Source organism: Zootoca vivipara, chromosome 3, assembly GCF_965207765.1.
Source record: "Zootoca vivipara chromosome 3, rZooViv2.hap1.1, whole genome shotgun sequence".
Taxonomy (NCBI): domain Eukaryota; kingdom Metazoa; phylum Chordata; class Lepidosauria; order Squamata; family Lacertidae; genus Zootoca; species Zootoca vivipara.
In genome coordinates this window covers 23834607-23853659 of record NC_142586.1, presented here as the reverse complement: position 1 = coordinate 23853659, position 19053 = coordinate 23834607, and the positions used below count along the sequence as shown (strand labels likewise).

The 19053-nt window shown below is 43.1% G+C and overlaps 1 protein-coding gene across 1 annotated transcript in view; it reads left to right on the top strand.

The window, feature by feature from the left end:
- The window catches only part of MYT1L (myelin transcription factor 1 like), a 178030-nt gene that overhangs the window by 64240 nt on the left and 94737 nt on the right, over positions 1 to 19053 (top strand). The window contains exons 2-4 of the mRNA XM_088665685.1: positions 7953 to 8007; positions 8195 to 8228; positions 8531 to 8593. Coding sequence (XP_088521811.1) covers positions 7953 to 8007; positions 8195 to 8228; positions 8531 to 8593 — 152 coding nt within the window. The remainder of the gene's footprint in view (positions 1 to 7952; positions 8008 to 8194; positions 8229 to 8530; positions 8594 to 19053) is intronic.

Genomic DNA, 19053 nt, shown 5'->3' with positions numbered 1-19053 from the left:
TTAGCCTAGACGGTGAAGGTCTGCCCAGTGTATGGAGTTGGATTAGTTCTTGGCTCCCAGGTTGGTCATAGTTAAAAGAGATTCTGCTCGTAATATCAATTTTCTTTCTTATTGTCTTAGCCCTATGCAGAACCTTGGTTTGTAAAAAGCTTCTGGTAACCCTTCTGAGACAAGCTGAGTAACAAGCTGGGAAAAGTCAGCAGAAGCTTCCTCACTTACTTTGCTCTCTGTTGCCCATCCTTTGGCCTAACATTGGAGCATGGGAAGCTGCTGGCTCCTCTGTAGAATCATAGAGTTGGAAGAGACCACAAGGGCCACCAGTCCAACCCCCTACCAAGCAGGAAACACCAGGAAACACTGTAGTGCGATGGGTCAATCAAATGGAGATGCAGAAACACACCTGTTCTTCATCTCCATATTGAAGAGGAGGGAATATAGGGTGGCAATGACCAGGGCCAGAATAATCCTGGTCAGGCCATGCAGGCCCTAAAAGCAAGAGGAACTCCATTTTCTAAATCTCTCTGCCTCTGATAGAAAGTAAACCAGACAGCATGTTTGCACATCTAATGCAAAGATCTAACCACACACAGCACTTCTGAGAAACTCTAGCAAACTAGACAGGGCCTGTTTCAACCCACTGTCAGAGGATGTAGCCCTGCCACAAAACCGCAGTTACACGTGTATGAAAGTACCAGGTACATAACGCCACCTAGTAGAGTTGGGCGGGTGACTTTGCATCTTGGGGTGCTCTCTCTTGATTGGTTGATGAAGTACTGCAGAAAGGCTGATCTTCACTTCACTCTGTCAAAAAAGGTATAAAAGCACTCTGTGTATGCCCATGGGTCGGGCAGAATGAGAAACTCATTCTCACTGCCACCATTTATTGCAATAAATGTTTTAATAAATCTGTTTTATAATATGTACAACTGCCTGAGATTTCGTCTGGTCAATTTGGGAAGCCAATCATCCATATTACATTTCTGGTGACCTTACATTTCCAAGTGCAGAAGCACTTTCTTTTGTCTGTCCTAAATCTTTCAGCATTCATTGGATGCCTATGAGTTCTAGTTTTATGTGAGAGGAAGAGAAACGTTTTTCTCTAACTACTTTCTCTACGTGGCGTATAATTTTATAAACTTCTATCATGTCATCTGTTATGCTCCTCTTCTCTAAAATTGGGTAGTGGAAGAAGGTAAGCTTTTTATCCCTGAGCTGTGACATGCTGGTAGGTGGGTTGGTGGAGAGGAGAATTGCAACTGCAACTGGCGGTTGTTGGCTTTAGTTTTATTTATTTGACAATGACCAAAGAACACTACATTAGCCAATTATGGCATCAAGTACTTGGTTTAAACATACAGTAGCCACTAATTTTCACTTATATATTCTAAGAGAATTCCAAGCATGGAATACAGATGTGTTTGGTGTCAATTCTAGCTTGTCCGTAATTGAAATAAACACCAGTTACAAGTAGTACTGATAAAATTACAGTAGCAGTAATCAAAATCAGGGTCATATTTCTCAAGAACAGCCCACAGCATAAAGAAGGCATCTCTGTAGCATTAATAAGCCCTAATTTAGGCAGCCCTAATTTAGGCAAGTTCTTAAAGAAATGGGAGTGCCTGATCACCTCATCTGTCGCCTGAGAAATCTCTATGTGGGACAAGAAGCTACAGTTAGAACTGGATATGGAACAACTGAGTGGTTCAAAATTGGGAAAGGAGTACGACAAGGTTGTATATTGTCTCCCTGCTTATTTAACTTATATGCAGAATTCATCATGCGAAAGGCTGGACTAGATGAATCCCAAGCCGGAATTAAGATTGCCGGAAGAAATATCAACAACCTCAGATATGCAGATGACACAACCTTGATGGCAGAAAGCGAGGAGGAATTAAAGAACCTTTTAATGAGGGTGAAAGAGGAGAGCGCAAAATATGGTCTGAAGCTCAACATCAAAAAAACCAAGATCATGGCCACTGGTCCCATCACCTCCTGGCAAATAGAAGGGGAAGAAATGGAGGCAGTGAGAGATTTTACCTTCTTGGGCTCCTTGATCACTGCAGATGGTGACAGCAGTCACGAAATTAAAAGACGCCTGCTTCTTGGGAGAAAAGCAATGACAAACCTAGACAGCATTTTAAAAAGCAGAGACATCACCTTGCCGACAAAGGTCCGTATAGTTAAAGCTATGGTTTTCCCAGTAGTGATGTATGGAAGTGAGAGCTGGACCATAAAGAAGGCTGATCGCCGAAGAATTGATGCTTTTGAATTATGGTGCTGGAGGAGACTCTTGAGAGTCCCATGGACTGCAAGAAGATCAAACCTATCCATTCTTAAGGAAATCAGCCCTGAGTGCTCCCTGGAAGGACAGATCGTGAAGCTGAGGCTCCAATACTTTGGCCACCTCATGAGAAGAGAAGAATCCTTGGAAAAGACCCTGATGTTGGGAAAGATTGAGGGCACTAGGAGAAGGGGACGTCAGAGGACAAGGTGGTTGGACAGTGTTCTCGAAGCTACGAACATGAGTTTGACCAAACTGCGGGAGGCAGTGCAAGACAGGAGTGCCTGGCGTGCTGTGGTCCATGGGGTCACGAAGAGTCGGACACGACTAAACGACTAAACAACAACAACAATTTAGGCAGCTACGGTATCTGATACCTACAGTACTTACCCAGGAGCAAGCCCCATTGAACACAAAAGGACTTCTTAGACATGAATACTATTAGAGTTCTGTTATCGAGAAATGTATGTTTTTTTAATTGCTCTGAGTGGCTTTGTCATAAAACAGCAACTTACATTTCACAAAGGATCTGTTGAGCAGAGTATTAGCTTTGCCCAATGTCAGTGCAGTTTTGGTGATGAGCTGTCTGAGCTGCTTCATTCCTATACATTTGCAAATCAAAACAGCCAGGTTGGCAGATGAACCAAATTAGATTATGAATAGACCATGGGTTAAGAATGTTTCCTGCAAAAGCTGGCCTGGCTTCTTGACTCTGCTTCAAGCCCCTGGTAGAATGAGCAGGCACATTTAAAATGCCGGAAAATCTCTCATTTTATTGATTTTAGTAAAGGCATTTTCAGATGAGTACAGTGTATTTTACAATTGCCCCTTGCAGCCTCTATAGCTTCCAATATGTCAGCTGAAAACTACTCATTAGTAAAACAGAGAAATTAAGAGTCTCGTTTTATCATTGTACAGAATATTCTGCTCTGACTTCCAGGAGGGAACCTACTTGTAAACAGCAAAACATATGCATGATCACCATTTCAGCTGTAGAAATACATTTCCTAGCTTGGCTTGGGGGGGGGGGGGTTCAGAACATTATCACATAATGTTTTTAAAGATTCTATCCCTAACAGTTCCCTTCACAGTAAAGACAAAGGCAAAAGAAAAAGAAAAAAGGTTAACACAAACTGAATCCAAAACAAAGATCACAAAGTATTGAAACAGAAGCAGGTTCATAACATAGTAAACAATTTTATTTTGTTTTGTTTTTTACAATTTTTCTTCCATTAGGCCCTGGTTTGTATTTAAAGGGAACAGATAAAAGGAACACATTTAATGAGTGTAAAGGAAACCTATAGGATAACCTAAAACTATAGTTGATTTGCAGAAAAGGATAACACAAATTTCTTTAGCATTTTTCATCTGTCAGTAAATCATCATAGAACTGTTGAGTTGGAAGGCACCCCAAAGGTAATCTAGTCCAACCCCTGCAATGCAGAAATCACAGCTATATTCTGAGTTTCGTGTTATTTGCAAATTTGATGAGCACTCCCTCCATTCCTTCATCCAAGTCATTCAAAAAGATGCTGAACAACACCACACCCAGGACAAAACCCTGTGGCACCCCAAGGTCACTTTTTCTAAGCATGATGAACAACTGTTGGTGAGCAATCTCTGAGTTTGATTGGTCAACCAGCTACAAATCTACTTAACAGTAACATTGTCTGACCCAAATTTTACCAGCTTCTCCACAAGAATATGATAGAAGACTTTACTGAATGTCTTACTGAAATCAAGATATGTTACATCCAGGGCATTCCCCTGATCCACTAAGCTTGTAATTTTATCAGAAAAGGAAATAAGGCTATTCTGACATGACTGATAAAGCCTCCAAGGAATTATCTCTGCTTCATTTCAAGTTCTTTTTGGAGTTCGGCTGTGTACACTTTATCAGATTAAAATGCAGCTAGGTCAGGCTGTGTACACTTTATCAGATTAAAATGCAGCTAGGTCATCCTTTTTCTCAATTCAGATTGAAGCTTGTTGGGGCAAAGTGCATCACAAGAAATATCAGGATAGACATGGATTGTGGCTAATACCCTGTGTACACTGCTTCCCAAACCAGGGGTGACATTACTTTTAGATGTTCTGCTGAGACTTCAGTGGTTTCTTTTAATAGGATGATCAGCTATGCGTGATAATCTCTCATCTGCTTTATAGTTTTATTGCTAAAAGCACAACAGTAATATTTTCCTGTCTTAAAAAGACAGTAATTATATTCTGCTGAATGAAACTTAAAAACAGAATTGACAAAACTCTGTGCTGGGAAAGCCTTCCAGATGTTGTTGGTCTGCGATTCTCATTTGTTACAGCCAACATGACCAATGCTCAGGCATGGTGAGAGTTGCATCCAGCATCATTCGGAGGGCCACAGGTTTCCCACTTCTGTTCTAAATCCAAAAATGTGTGCTACTCTGAGAAATGTATTGTTTTAAAAGTAATTCCAGTGCATGAGAGCTGGCAATTATCAGCAGCTCTTTGGGTATTTATTCAGTGTGACAGCTTCTCACTACAGGTAGGTAGCCGTGTTGGTCTGGATCGAAGTAAAATAAAAAAATTCCTTCAGTAGCACCTTAAAGACCAACTAAGTTTTTATTTTGGTATGAGCTTTCGTGTGCATGCACACTTCTTCAGATACAGTGAAATGGAAGTTTCCAGGCACTTATGTAGAGAAGGGGTGGGGAGGGGTGGGGATGGGGAGGGGGGATCACTCAGAAGGGTGGTGGAAATGGGTGATTGACTGACTGATAGCTGTTGATGACCGCAAACGACTGCAAATGGTTTTGCATGAAAAAGCAAGGGTTGAGATGGCTGAAGATCGCTTATCATGTATAATGAGATAAGAACCCGATATCTCTGTTCAAACCAGGTCCCTCCATGGTTTTGAGTGATCCCCCCTCCCCATCCCCACCCCTCCCCACCCCTTCTCTACATAAGTGCCTGGAAACTTCCATTTCACTGTATCTGAAGAAGTGTGCATGCACACGAAAGCTCATACCAAAATAAAAACTTAGTTGGTCTTTAAGGTGCTACTGAAGGAATTTTTTTATTTAGCTTCTCACTACTTTCTTTGAGGAAGACATGTGAGAGGGGCATCCAGCAGCGCTTAGAGATGAAGGGTAACTTCCCACTGGGCTCTGGTACTGAGATTTGTCTTTTTCAATTACAACACAGTTTTTGCTTGAAGATATTTTTTTTAAGGGAATGCTGGCCATTTCTTAGTTATTTCATGAAGGACTTAGGTTCAAAGCACCATGGTGTTTTCATAAACTGTTCATACCACCATTTTTTCTGTTTTGTTCCATGCACTGGATTGTATGAGTAGAAGCATCTTATACAAAATATGGTGAGACCTTTGCCAGATTTCAAATGACAACCTATTGGGGGTGATTTGAGGGTCAAGCTATAGATGAGATGCTAATCACACAATTAACAATTGCTTGATTGACTTTTTAAAAAGTAAATTGCAAGTAGATCCTAATCCAGGAATCTAGTGTGGGGATAGAAGGCTGTAATCCATTGAACCCCCCCCCCCAACGTGGCCTTGATCAGCCCTCTCCTACCCGCAGAGCTCCTTTTGAAGCAAATTCTGGTTCGTAATGTAGCAAGGAAGGGTTAAAAATCTCCCTCCCCAAAATAAATACAAACTCCCTAACTCTCCTCTTTGGTCCCATTCTGAATGTAGGTTCTCACACCTGAAATTTACTTTTAAAATGTCAACATGATTGCTAATTGTGTGCCGAGGCACCAAGATATCCCCCCAATAACTCACACCAAACACCGTAATTTTAGTTTAAGGTTTTTGGCATTAAATTTGGCCACAACTTTATTAAAATACAAATAATAATGTGAGTGGTTGCATAGGCATTGGTTCCCCAGCCATCTGTCCCCCACCTGGGACAGATCTGACTCCCTCTAGCCTAGTAGGGGAACCAGTAAGTTAAGCACCCCCTGAGAGAGGACGGGGCAGGGGGCGCAAGCCCTTCTTGTCCTCTCCCCAGATGCTCCCCAGATCTGGCCTGACCCCTAGCGGGGATAAACAGACAAACATGTGGAACCCCAGGATTCCTTTAACGGAATACTTCTATATGGCAGCAATCAATGAGGGTCAGGCCCAGCTAAAATCCGTACCCCTCGTCCATTTTATTTGAACCAATGCCTAACCGCAACCTTACAAGTTGTGACTAATTGCAGCGTAGTAGGCAAAAACCACCTGGCACCAGCCAATCAGCCAAGTAGCAAAATTCCTACCAGGCCCCTGAATACAGGCGACCCCATAACAGGCGCCGCAAGGTCAGTACAAAGGGCCTAAACAATAGCGGAGGGCGGGCGGGAGATTCGATGCGAGCAGCAAAGAGGTGGCACAAACTGCTCAGTATGCATATATGCATAGCTGCCAAGTTTTCCCTTTTCTCGCGAGGAAGCCTATTCAGCATAAGGGAAAATCCCTTTTAAAAAGGGATAACTTGGCAGCTATGTATATATTGACAGGGCTGTCAATCAAGCAATTCCAACATGCTAAATTCCCCAGCAACAACCATTCCCTCCAATCAGATACCAGTGGTCATCCAAACTGACCCGCCCACCCAGGCCCTGGGATATCTTGTTAGCCCTTCCGCAACCCATGTTCTATCCTATGGACAGAACCTGCTTTGCTAGGCATCTCAACTAGTTTGGCCCTTAGACTGGAAATCCTCACATTGCCATGACTGGACATGACTTTGGTTCTTTGCCATCCTGTCACGTCAATCCAGTGGTCTTTTCTGGGTATGGGAGCTTCTAGCCTCATCAGAGCTGCCTGCCTCCACAAATGTCTTCTGCATTCATTTCATTTGATACAAGTATGTATGGAACACGCCAGCCCCCCACTTTATTATGCATGTAGAGCTAGTCCTGCCATTGACATTAAAGGGAACCTCATGAATATGGTATATGTTTCCAGGGAGCATATATGAGCACACCTATGGATCTCTGATTAGGGAGCATGATTCATTTAGAGGACCTGTGCTGATGAAACTTGAAGTCATTGTTTATAATATTAATCCATAACACATGGCTTGACCAATATCATATTCTATGATATTCTATGATTCTAAGTTATCCAAAGTGAGGCGACAGCAAACACAAGCAGAAAAAGCAGTTTCAAGACCAGGCAGACATACCAAGCCTTAATATCTCTTTTGTGCTTCTGGCTCTGTTTTCTTTTCTTCTTTTGCCTAAAATTCTCTCTTAAAAGCCTCCTAATATGCTAGAGCGCCTGACCTCAGTTTCAAACGGCAGAGAAATCTGTTATATCCTCCCTCTGTTTGGTTTTCTTTAAAGAAAGACTTTTTATAAAGAAACTGGGGGCTGGGGCTGGGGAAGGAAACCTACTATACAGGTATTTTAAGTCATGAAACTGGTTAAGAGGAAGAGAGCACATAAGCCAGGTGATTAGAATAAAAAAAAATGCCATGTGGGTATTTTTTTGTTTCTAAACAAATGTAGGGAGCATATATTTTTTTTAAAAAAGAACCCTCTTAATGCAGGCTCTCCCCTTGCAGGATAAAATGGAATTAAAGTATTGTCAATAAATTGTGTGTGAGAGAGAGGCTGTATCAGCCTGTGCATTGATAGTCTGTGCATGCAGGATAAGAGCATTGACTGCCTGCTAATCTATTCCCAGATGGAGGTGGATGCAGACGAGAAGCGCCATCGCACACGGTCCAAAGGTGTTCGAGGTACGTCTCTTGCTTCAGTAAATCACTCAAGGCCCCTGCTCAGGGTGACCTTCATCCTCCAGAATCTCTTTGCATGATTCATTCTGACCCTTGCTTTTTTACACAGCCTTTTTTGGCAATTTTCAGCAGGAGAAGGGGGTACTTGTGATAGATGATAAATTTTTATATATTTTCCATCTCTCTGCAGTTCCCGTGGAACCAGCCATACAAGAGCTGTTCAGGTTAGTGCGCCGAGTGTAAAATGTATCCCCATTAGCAATTTAGAAAATTCATGCCTTTTAATGGTTATAATGCACTTTCAAGTTCATTGGTGGTTTGCTCATGCCCTGCCGCACTGATGAAATTAATTCCCCTGGGATTTGCTAATAAAAAGCATCCCCACCCACCCCTTTTCCTTCAGTTATTTGATTTCTCTCTTTCTGTCTTTGTTGCCCTCCATCTCTGTAATACCTGCCGCCTGCTTTCAATATAATCTCTGTGCAGCACACTAACACCTATATAATTAATTCCTTCCTTTTTACAGCTGCCCTACTCCTGGCTGTGATGGCAGTGGTCATGTTAGTGGCAAATATGCAAGACACAGAAGGTAATGTGTGTGTGTGTGTTTATGCAAATAATAAAGCGATTTAGTAGGCAGGTTACCTGGCATGATTCTGCTGATGACCTAGGCACAATCACTGGGGGTCTAATAGTGTATAGAAGAATTCTTTTATTATTATTTGTGTTCCATTCTTTGCTCCTAATTGCAGTCTCACTTTCCCAATCATTAACTTTTCTGTTCGCAAAACTGCATTGTAAAATGAAAATCTAACAAAAGGAAACAAGCACTGAGATATTGAGGTGTTCCTTCATCACTTTCTATTCAAACCTACCTCCCGTTTGATTCCCGGGTGGCGCTGTGGTCTAAACCACAGAGCCTAGGGCTTGCCGATCAGAAGGTTGGCGGTCCAAATCCCCGCGACGGGGTGAGCTCCCGTTGTTCGGTCCCAGCTCCTGCCAACCTAGCAGTTCGAAAGCACGTCAAAGTGCAAGTAGATAAATAGGTACCGCTCTGGCGGGAAGGTAAACGCCATTTCTGTGCACTGCTCTGGTTCGCCAGAAGCGGCTTTGTCATGCTGGCCACATGACCCGGAAGCTGTCTGCGGACACACGCTGGCTCCCTCGGCCAGTAAAGCAAGATGAGCACCGCAACCCCAGAGTCGTCCACGACTGGACCTAACGGTCGAGTTACCTTTACCTCCCGTTAGGTATATTATTTACGGAGAAAAGTAAATCCCGAAATACAAAATATGTAAGTGCTGTTTTAGTGAAGACACTTTTTCATGAATACACGTTTTCTGCTTATATTTTGTCAGGCAATCTATGCAGTTTAGTGGTTCATGTGGGGCAAATTAAAATGAGATCTTATTTACATTTATCCACCTCCACCTCCCCACCCTCACCCCCGGCTATTGTGATTTCCATCATTTAATATAGTTCATAACTGGAATAATAACTTAGACTTTTGAGCACAGGGAGTTCAATGGCGGGGATAGATTCAAAGGGACAATTCTAGGACAGATTAGTGATAATGAGTCTTTGAGATCCAGATGGTTATATTATTGCCATTAATACAGTAGCTAGGCCTTGTAGACTTTGATGAATGATAAAATTTCCAGTAACAACATGTTAGTTTAGTATTGTTAATCCTTCGTTTCCATTGTTTGGACCTAATTCAATGGCCTTTACTTCAGATTGGTCTTTATATTTCTGTGTTTAAAGTACAAGTTCGTTGACATGTGGTTTCAAGGGATTCATATACATCTGCTGCTCATCCGTTCCGTACATCCAAAGACCAGCAGAGCATAACACAGAGGAGATCTGAGGCAAGCCATAGACTAATATAAAAAGGGGAATAGGAACAGTGGGTTGTATTCAGCATGGTGCTAAGTAGCACTTTGCACAAGCCCAACAAGTTCTGCTTGTGCAACAGGACTTCAGCCCTGTCTCCTTCCCCTATGTGCCTCCTAAATAGGTCCTGGGTTTTTTCCCAACTGTCCAGAGCAGATTTGGGGGTGGCAGGGTGCAAGTGTAATGGGAAAGGGGGGGGATCCGGTTGAGAAAGTGGAAGTCATAGTGTTCATACCACCCATATGAAGCTGCCTTATATTGAATCAGGCTATTGGTCTATTGAACTCAGCACTGCCTACTGGCAGTGGCTTTCCAGGGTTTCAAAGAGAGGTCTCTACCTGAATATGTTGGGGATTGAAGTTTCCTCTACAGATGTTTTGTCACTAAACTGTGGGCTGCCCATCCATGGTAAATGTAAAGGGACCCCTGACCATTAGGTCCACTCGTGACCAACTCTGGGGTTGCGGCACTCATCTCGCTCTATTAGCCGAGGGAGCTGGCATACAGCTTCCAGGTCATGTGGCCAGTATGACTAAGCCGCTTCTGGCGAACCAGAGCAGCACACGGAAACACTGTTTACCTTCCCGCCGGAGCGGTACCTATTTATCTACTTGCACTTTGACGTGCTTTCAAACTGCTAGGTTGGCAGGAGCTGGGACCAAGCAACGGGAGCTCACCCCGTCGCAGGGATTTGAACCGCCAACGACATGATCGGCAAGCCCTAGGCTCTGTGGTTTAACCCACAGCGCCACCTGCATACCCCTATCCATAGTAGTTCCACCCTAAAATCACAAGAAAAAGTACCGTACTTAGTTGATTGGTTTTCGAAGGCATCCACTTTGGCCTCAGTGCTTCCTTTCTATTACACAAGTGTCAAACTCAGGTCATTGGAAGCCGCCATCACAATGTTCGCAAATATTATGGGCGACAATTAGACAGATGTGCACAGCCTAGTACAAGGCTTTGTGGACTTCACCACTTAGAAATTCTGACTATCAAGTGGTATATAAATACCTGAACTAAATAATAATAACAGCAGACTTAAAATGCATTAAATATTGTGTAATAATATCCAAAGTGTTGTTTTGTTCTTTAGTTTTTCAGCCATTTAATTTCTTCACAGTATAATATCCCAGTCCTAAGACAGCAGTTTTAGAATTAGGGCCCTGGTAGGTGCTAGGGTTTGCTTTTACCATGATCTTATGAGAGATTCCACCAGACCAAGGGAATCCTGGCCGATGGTGCAAGAAATCTAATCCAAGCCTGAACACTTTTAGCAGCAACAGCAGTGGCATCGGTATACTGTATCTGATTCCTCATGTGGCACAGATTTATGTTGGGAAAGGTTGTGGGTGAATAAACGAGTGGGGCTCAAGCCTGCAGCATGCAACTTATTTATTGGTCCTAGAATTTGATTGATGATTCCCAATGGCAATGGGTTTTTAAGGCCAAATAACAGTTTTGCTGCTCAGACTTAAGATGTGTCCATAGGTGTTGTTCTCAAAATGTGATCTGCAGACTACCAGGTGGTCTCCAGAGGCAAATTTGCAGAGTAGTGTAGGGGTGTGTTTGTGTGAAAAATGAGGAGAAAATGTTGGCTGCGCTGTCATTCTTAAAACTCAGCCATCCTTCCAGAAGGTGAACAGGACAGACTGGAAGTGATGAGAGAAGAAGAAATAAAACCACGGCTTGCTGCAAGACAGAGGAAGGTCCCAAGTAGAGAAAAAAAATTCAGAAGGCACTTGAAAGGAGTGAACAGCTCATTAATATATTAGAATTATATATTAGCATCTGTATCAAACAAACACCCAAAACATGATGAATGTTTTTTTTCTGAATGCAGATAGAGAAGAATCAGCAATAGTTTTACATGTCACATTTTAAAATATATATCAGTCTAATCTACAGGGTTATTTCAAAGAGTTGAATAACTGACTTTATTAGCTTGCCAAAGGAAAATATGATTCTTTTGAGTTTAGATTTCAAGTTGCACCTTTTCTTCATTTTTTCATAGTGCAAAAAGCACTCCTTATGAGTGAGTAATGTGTATCATGAAACCTTTCCCTCTAGCAAACTCCAGGATCAATCCAGTGTTTGAATTATATTAATATTAGGTTCTTATTAAGAATTGCATAATTAACAAATTAAGTTCAGTTTTATGCTTTAATTGAATATAGATATAGTTTTCAAATATTTTAATTAATATATGTTTATGATACAGGGGAGGGGAGGAATTAGAGGGTATAAATGCTCATGTGTTTAAGGATCCATGGTTGAAATTAGTTTCACTTTCAGATGTATTTTTTATTATTATTTTGCTTTCTTGACATGATCCTGCAATGTCAATACATGAACAGACTGGATTTTGAAGCTGTTAATTAAATGAAAATTTGAGGACATTTCACAAGACAATTTGGAAAAGTATCAAAAAAAATTCTGGCTGTTAGCGAATTCTTAACACCCTAATTATCAGTTATGTCCATGGAACAGACCTCTTATTAATAGGACTGGAAAGGAAGCATTCAGTTGACACTCTATATAATTTTTTAAAAAGAGTTCCCCCCCCCTCCACATTGCAAATACGTCTTTGTTTTGAATAGCATTGTGCGTTTGTGGAAGCAGGAAATGGTCTAATTTCTGATGAATGGAAACAATATTGCAGTTTTGCATTTGAAAGCATTTGTACCCAGATTGTAAGTATGTACCACTTCTATTTTCCTGTAAAGGGCCACCTCTTTATTACAGACATGTGCCATTTGTTACACTGTGCTCAGGACTTTCAACTGGAAGGCAATATTTGAACAGATAGGTGGTTTTTGGTTCATCCAGCAGTCTCCTAGTAATTATTAATTTTAGTATCTGCAGTATAGCTGGCTGAATTTCTTCAGTCCAAGATCAGTGTTAAAATAAAGATACTCACAGACATAGGACAGATTGCTGCTATTGAGTCTGAATATGTAATGTTTTAATATTGGTCCGTTGACCAAATTAAATTGATCTGAACATTACTGCTGCTTCTGCTCCTGAAACAGTTCCTTCTGTTCATGCCCATTCCAATTCCTTCAGTTCTCCAACCTTTACACCAGTACCCAAAATACCGTGTGTCTACATCCTCCAGCACATCTCATTGGATCGGGCTTTGTAGATTGCTTTGTGCTTTGTCAGCAGCTCCACTTCCTCAGCTTGCATGCTCCTTCCTTGTGCCTGAGAGAATGAACTGGGAAGCTTTATTTCATGCATGGAACCTGACGCTTCTTCGTGATAATCTAACCCTGTGGCCTTCCAGAGGCTGTTGAGAACTCCCAACTCCAATCAGATCCAGCCAACATGGCCATTGATCAGGAATAGTGGGAGCTATGCTCTGGCAACATCAGGAAGGGCCACTGGTTTCCCACTCCTAATCTACAACTTGGTTTACCTGGCAGGAAATGTGCCTTGGAGTTATGAGCTCCTTCCTTGTCCTCCTTCCTTCACCCACAAGAGGAGGAAAGCAGGGGGAGAACAACAGTTTTCGCCAGACAACAAACTATAGTTACCCATTACACCACCCCAATCTCCATGCGCTGTGAGGTTCCACAAGGTAGCAGGGTTTGTGTTTCCTTTTGGACAATGAGGACAACACAGGATTTATGATATACTAGTGTCTTCAGCCCGTTAAATAAACGGGCGCTAGAATGCATGCCGGCTCCTCGATCCAGTGCTCCGCGCAGCGCTGATCAGCGCCGACCCGGCAGGCCGCCAGATCAAGGAAGCGGCCTGCCGGGTCGGCACCCAGCAGCGCTGCACGAAGCACCGGGGGGACTGGCAGCGGGGAAGGCAGGCAGGCGCTTGCTCTATTGCCTGCCTGCATTCCCCACTGCCTGTCACACGAAGATCGGCGGGCGCCGCTTGCCAGGGTTTGTCAACCCCGGCAAACAGCGCCCGCCGATCTTCGGCTGTCCCCCGATGCGCTACGGCTCGGGGAAGCAGGCAGGGAGACGCAACAGCCCGCAGCTTCCCGGGCTGTTGCGTCTCCCTGCCTGCTTCCCCAAACTAAAGCGCGCGGGGGACAGAGCCGAATTGCGGCGCGGGGGGGGCTTTTCGCCGTTTGCCTTCCCCGAGCTAAGGGGGAGGCAAACGGCAAAAAGCCCCCGCCACGCCGCAATTCGGCTCCGGGACTGGCTTGGCGGTGGCGGGAAGAAGGGGAGGAATTCCTCCCCTTCTTCCCGCCACCGCCAAGCCAGTCCGCAGTGGGGGCTTTTCGCCGTTTGCCTTCCCCCCAGGGGGAGGCAAACGGCGAAAAACCCCGCCGCGCCATACTTTGGCTCGGAGACTGGCTTGGCGGCGGCGGGAAGAAGGGGAGGAATTCCTCCCCTTCTTCCCGCCGCCGCCAAGCCAGTCCCCGAGCCGAAGTGCGGCGCGGCGGATGCTTTTCACCGTTTGCCTCCCCCTTCACTCCGGGAAGTCAAACAGCGAAAAGCCCCCGCCGCGCCGCACTTCGGCTTGGGGACTGGCTTGGCGGCGGCGGGAAAAAGAGGAGGAATTCCTCCTCTTCTTCCCGCCGCCACCAAGCCAAAGCCGGCTTCCCTCGGCGCCCGCTGCCGCTTCGGCTGAGGAAGCGCCGTCCCATGCCGGAGGTGCGCGGCAAGGCTGCCGGGGGAAGCGCTTCTTTCCCCCGCCGCCTCGCCGCGCACCTCCAGCATGAAACTGGGCTTCGGAGCGGCGGTTGGCGGAGCGGCGGTTGGCCGTTGTCCCTCCGTCCAATCCCTGTGTCTCTGGGGTACATGCGCAGTACCCCAGGGACACACGGGACAACTGGACACAGGGACAACTTGGACATTATTATATAGGATGGTTTATTTACACACATATGCAACCTGAGCTGAGATGGAGAGAGTGCAGAGCATTCTCATCCCAGGAGGATCCTATTTCTCCCATTGCTGCAGCTTGAGATTCGAAGAGACGCCAAGCAGCATGTCTGACCCTCTCTGCAGCACAAAACTGACAGCCTGCCTTCTATTCTGGCCCCTTTCTCAAGCTTGTAAAACAGGCACTTGGTTCCTGTTCACTTACATCCTCCAAACTGAAATGCTACACCCTTTATACGCTTTTGTCTCTGTCCACCAACACACCGCTGGAGGAGGGACCCCATCCTTCCTCATTTGGTATAGACTTCACCCTCCTAATGGCTTTATTGTTGGTTTAATGGCTGAGCCATTATTAGCTCTGTTCCTCCAATGACCCACACTCAGCTAGCTGTGCCAGAGGCCTGGCTCATTAACAGAAACTGAATCCAGCAGTGTTTGACACAGTTTGATTAATCCCAACTTTGACTAAATCCAGGAATTATGGGGAGGACCTAGCACCCAGGAGTTTAGGGGGTCCTGCCCCCCCCCAACTTATAACAGTACAAACTCAGGGCACTTGCTTTTCTCCCTATCTCAGGATGATGCTAGATCCTGCAATCATCCACCGATTAGTTTGGGGGGGGGGTTCCAGGGCAGACAAAAGAAAGTACTTATTTAACCACACATTACTTAGGAATTCGCTGCATCAAGATGTGGTGACAGCCACTAATTTAGATAGTTTAAAATGGAATCAGAGGAACTCATGAGGCTATTAGTTATGCTAGCGTATTGGAAATGCATGTCTCAGAATTGTGATGTCATAGCTATTGGGGGAAGAAGCACCACAGATACAAATGAAAGCAAAATCTTACTCTGGCATTGTAAACACCCACATCTGAACCTGGAAAGGTCCTGTTTTGTTTTATTTATTTTGCAGAATTCGCGTCCCAATTTCCACTCTCAATTAGAATGCTCAAGACAGCATATGTGTGTGTGTGTGAATGGTTTAAAAATACAGTAAAATCATAACTACATTAAAGGAAAAAAATATTATTTATTAAGTTTGTATACCGCCCTTCATCCGTAGATCTCAGGGTTGTTCACAACATAAAAATACAAAATGAAAACCAGCAGGTTCCATTGTGAAAGACTCCTGCTGCCCACTTGGTAAGGAAAGTTGGGTCACCTTGATCAGGAGCTTTAAGAATCACCCAAAAAGTAAAAACACCTTAAATTGCACTCAAACTTGTACGTGTGACATCACTGCTGATTTACACATTTTACCTGCCTGTTTGTCTTTTTGTTTTGGAGGAGAGGACTCTTTTGTTTTTAATGGATTGTGGCCCAGACTGGATATAATGTTAAATACTACTTTTTCTTTTAAAATAAATAGCCAGTTTTGGAGAGGCAATCCCCCCCCCAATTGTGGAAGGGGGAAGGAGATATAAAGTAAACATATAGTACACACACACACACACAGAGAGAGAGAGAGAGAGAGAGAGAGAGAGAGAGAGAGAGAGAGAGAGAGAGAGAGTCCCTGTGGCTGCTATTTACATAACAAAAACAAGCATGTCAATTGCATTCACACAATTAGTATTTTATCTAGTTTGGCCTCCCCAGTTGATCACTCTGACAAGAGTGCATATACAGCCTTAAAAATAATAAAATAAAATAAAATAAAAATTGGAGGGTAGTAATCTGGCTAGCACTAGCACTAGCATTACTCTTTCCCTTGTCATTTCATGAATGGTTTTTTCTTTTGTTTTATGGCCCTCACCTTACTGTGCACAGTGTTTACCTATTATTTAATCACATTTAACCAACCAATTAAAAGGTGGCAAAAAGCCATCTGTCCACAGCAAAGGATGGAGTCTCACCTTCACCCCGTTAACAAAGGAACAGGTTATTGTGCTACTAGTCCTGAATCCAAGCACAGAGCTAAAAATAAAACTCCATCTCTCTCCCCATCCTTCCCTTCCACCTTGGTCATCTGCTAAAGTCCTAAGGGGTGAAACCTGTGTGTGAAGTTACTACCCCCATGATGGCAGGAATGGGATGCCTTCTGCTTTTAGCCCCTTAATCAATATCCCCCTTGTTAATAGTCCATTTGATACCGAATGTTATTACAATACTTGGGTCCTTATCTCTTTCTTCCTTTTTATCCCCTATTTTTTAAAATGGAAACCTGGAAAATTTATTTTAAAAAGTAAATACTTGCCTGTTTAGCATTACCTTTCTGTGCACTTTTTAAAAACAAAACAACTAGGCTTGCTTTAGCATCCTCTGAAGTCTTAGACAAACAGTTCAGATCCAGACTTTTAAAAAATGAAAGGACTCCAATCTCTCTCTCTCTCTCTTATTAGAAAACCTTCCCTTATTAGAAAATTATTGAGTTTCCTCCGCTCGTTGCACCATATTTCTTTTTCTTCTTCAATCCCCCCCAATGTTTCTTATACCTTTTCACCCACCAGTTTGATTGCCATGGCTGCAGCCGTGGGTGAATAATTGCCTGTCTTCACAGGAGCATGTTCTGGAGCTAAAGTCGAGTGCTTGCTTCCTGATGTATGCCTCATTTGGATTCTGCCGACAGCCTAGGGGCTGTATTATTCATGCCTTGACAGATAGCACTCACTAAAAGCATTGGAACCGGGCCAGGTACTGGCAGAGAGATAGTGGAGCATTGCAACTTGCAACAGAGAGGAGCATCTATAATACGGGGGTGGTGGCGGGAGGAGAAATCCTCACACGTCCCTTTTTGCTGGCTCTTATATTGATGGAAAAAATTCATTTGCAACAAAATAAAACACCCTAAAAATAAATACATTGCTTCCTTCCCCTGGCTCTCCCCCCTCAATCCTTAAAACCATGCTTGAAAGTTTAACACAATTTTCCACATTTAATTGCAAAGCTGATTTTAATTAGTAAGGCCCTGCATGTGAAAAATGAAGATTCACTTGGGTGAGTGTAACACATTGCAGTGTCTGCTGAACGCTCTAATTAATGTATGGCGGCTGTACAATGGGGTGCACTGTGGGATATTTATGAAAAATTCTGTGCACGCAGACAGTCTATCTGTACGTTCTCGAATCCACAAGAATAAATAACTCCCCCTCCCTGTTATTCTTTACGAGACATTATTGTGCATGCCATCACTCCATCCATAAACTTTACGACGTGCCTGTCCTCTTTACTATTTGTCAATGATATAATAAATCAGAAGTCAGGGCATACATATTTTAACATTAATTTCAAAGAAGGATTTGGTGGTGCACTATTCAAAGATCATGCTCCATTTGGATAAAACAGGCAGAAGCCCCTCTTCTCTGTGTGTTTCTCCTACTCTCTGTTTTAAAAAATATGAAAAATAACAAATCCTATAAGGGAAGACATAAAAGTACAGTATGTTCCTCAAGTTAAAACGGCACCTTTGCATTGGACCACAGTGCTAATTTCTTATGTATGTCATATTACAAGTTTTGTTATTTTTTTTTAAAAAAAAGGTTCCAAAGAAATTCTGACAAATAATGTAGAAATCCTTGCAAAAAAATCATGTGTGTCCTGTGTAGTATATAACACATGCATGAGACCTCTGGGTATAGGGCGGTATATAAATTCAATCAATCAATCAGTAACATGCACACACATTCATACTCCAGTATTTAGCTAAATGCTGTTAGGTGTTTTCCCCCAACTGATATTCAGTCCGAAGTGAAAGGATTTTCAAATGAAACATAGCAAACAATAAATAAATGTGCTGACAGAGAATCTATAATATATCTGAAGTCTGTTACTGGTTTCCTTCGCAGTAGAACAGCAGTATACTTTTTTTAAAAAAATCAGAATCCATGATGCATTACTGAAGAAGTATACACCAGAGTATAAAACAGTCACCAAAAATCCAGGTCTCTGGTTTTGTATGGCAGTGTTGCTTTTGATCTTTCATATGCAGTTCTATTACTTTTGCCATGTGGGCTGGCAAACCGCTGTTTCTTTTGCTACAAGTTTTCGTGACCTTGATTTGTCGCAAGAGGTAACTTGATTAAGGCTGACTTAACTATGATGCTATGGAGGTAATGGTCTAGGCAAGTTGGCTCCACCTGCTGTGCTGTAATTGTTAGATAATCATTGTGTGGGGTGGAGAAAATGCAAACCCTTCCTTTTGTATTTTAATACAGCTTCAAATTCAGTCATCGTACACGGCAGTGGCCATTTCCCAAACTTTATCCCATAAGATAAAGTTTAAAAAATGCAAATTTGGTTTCTTCTTCTTGGCAAGACCCAAAATTACAGCTGTGGTTACACCAGATTCCAGGAGTAAGCTTAAATTAGG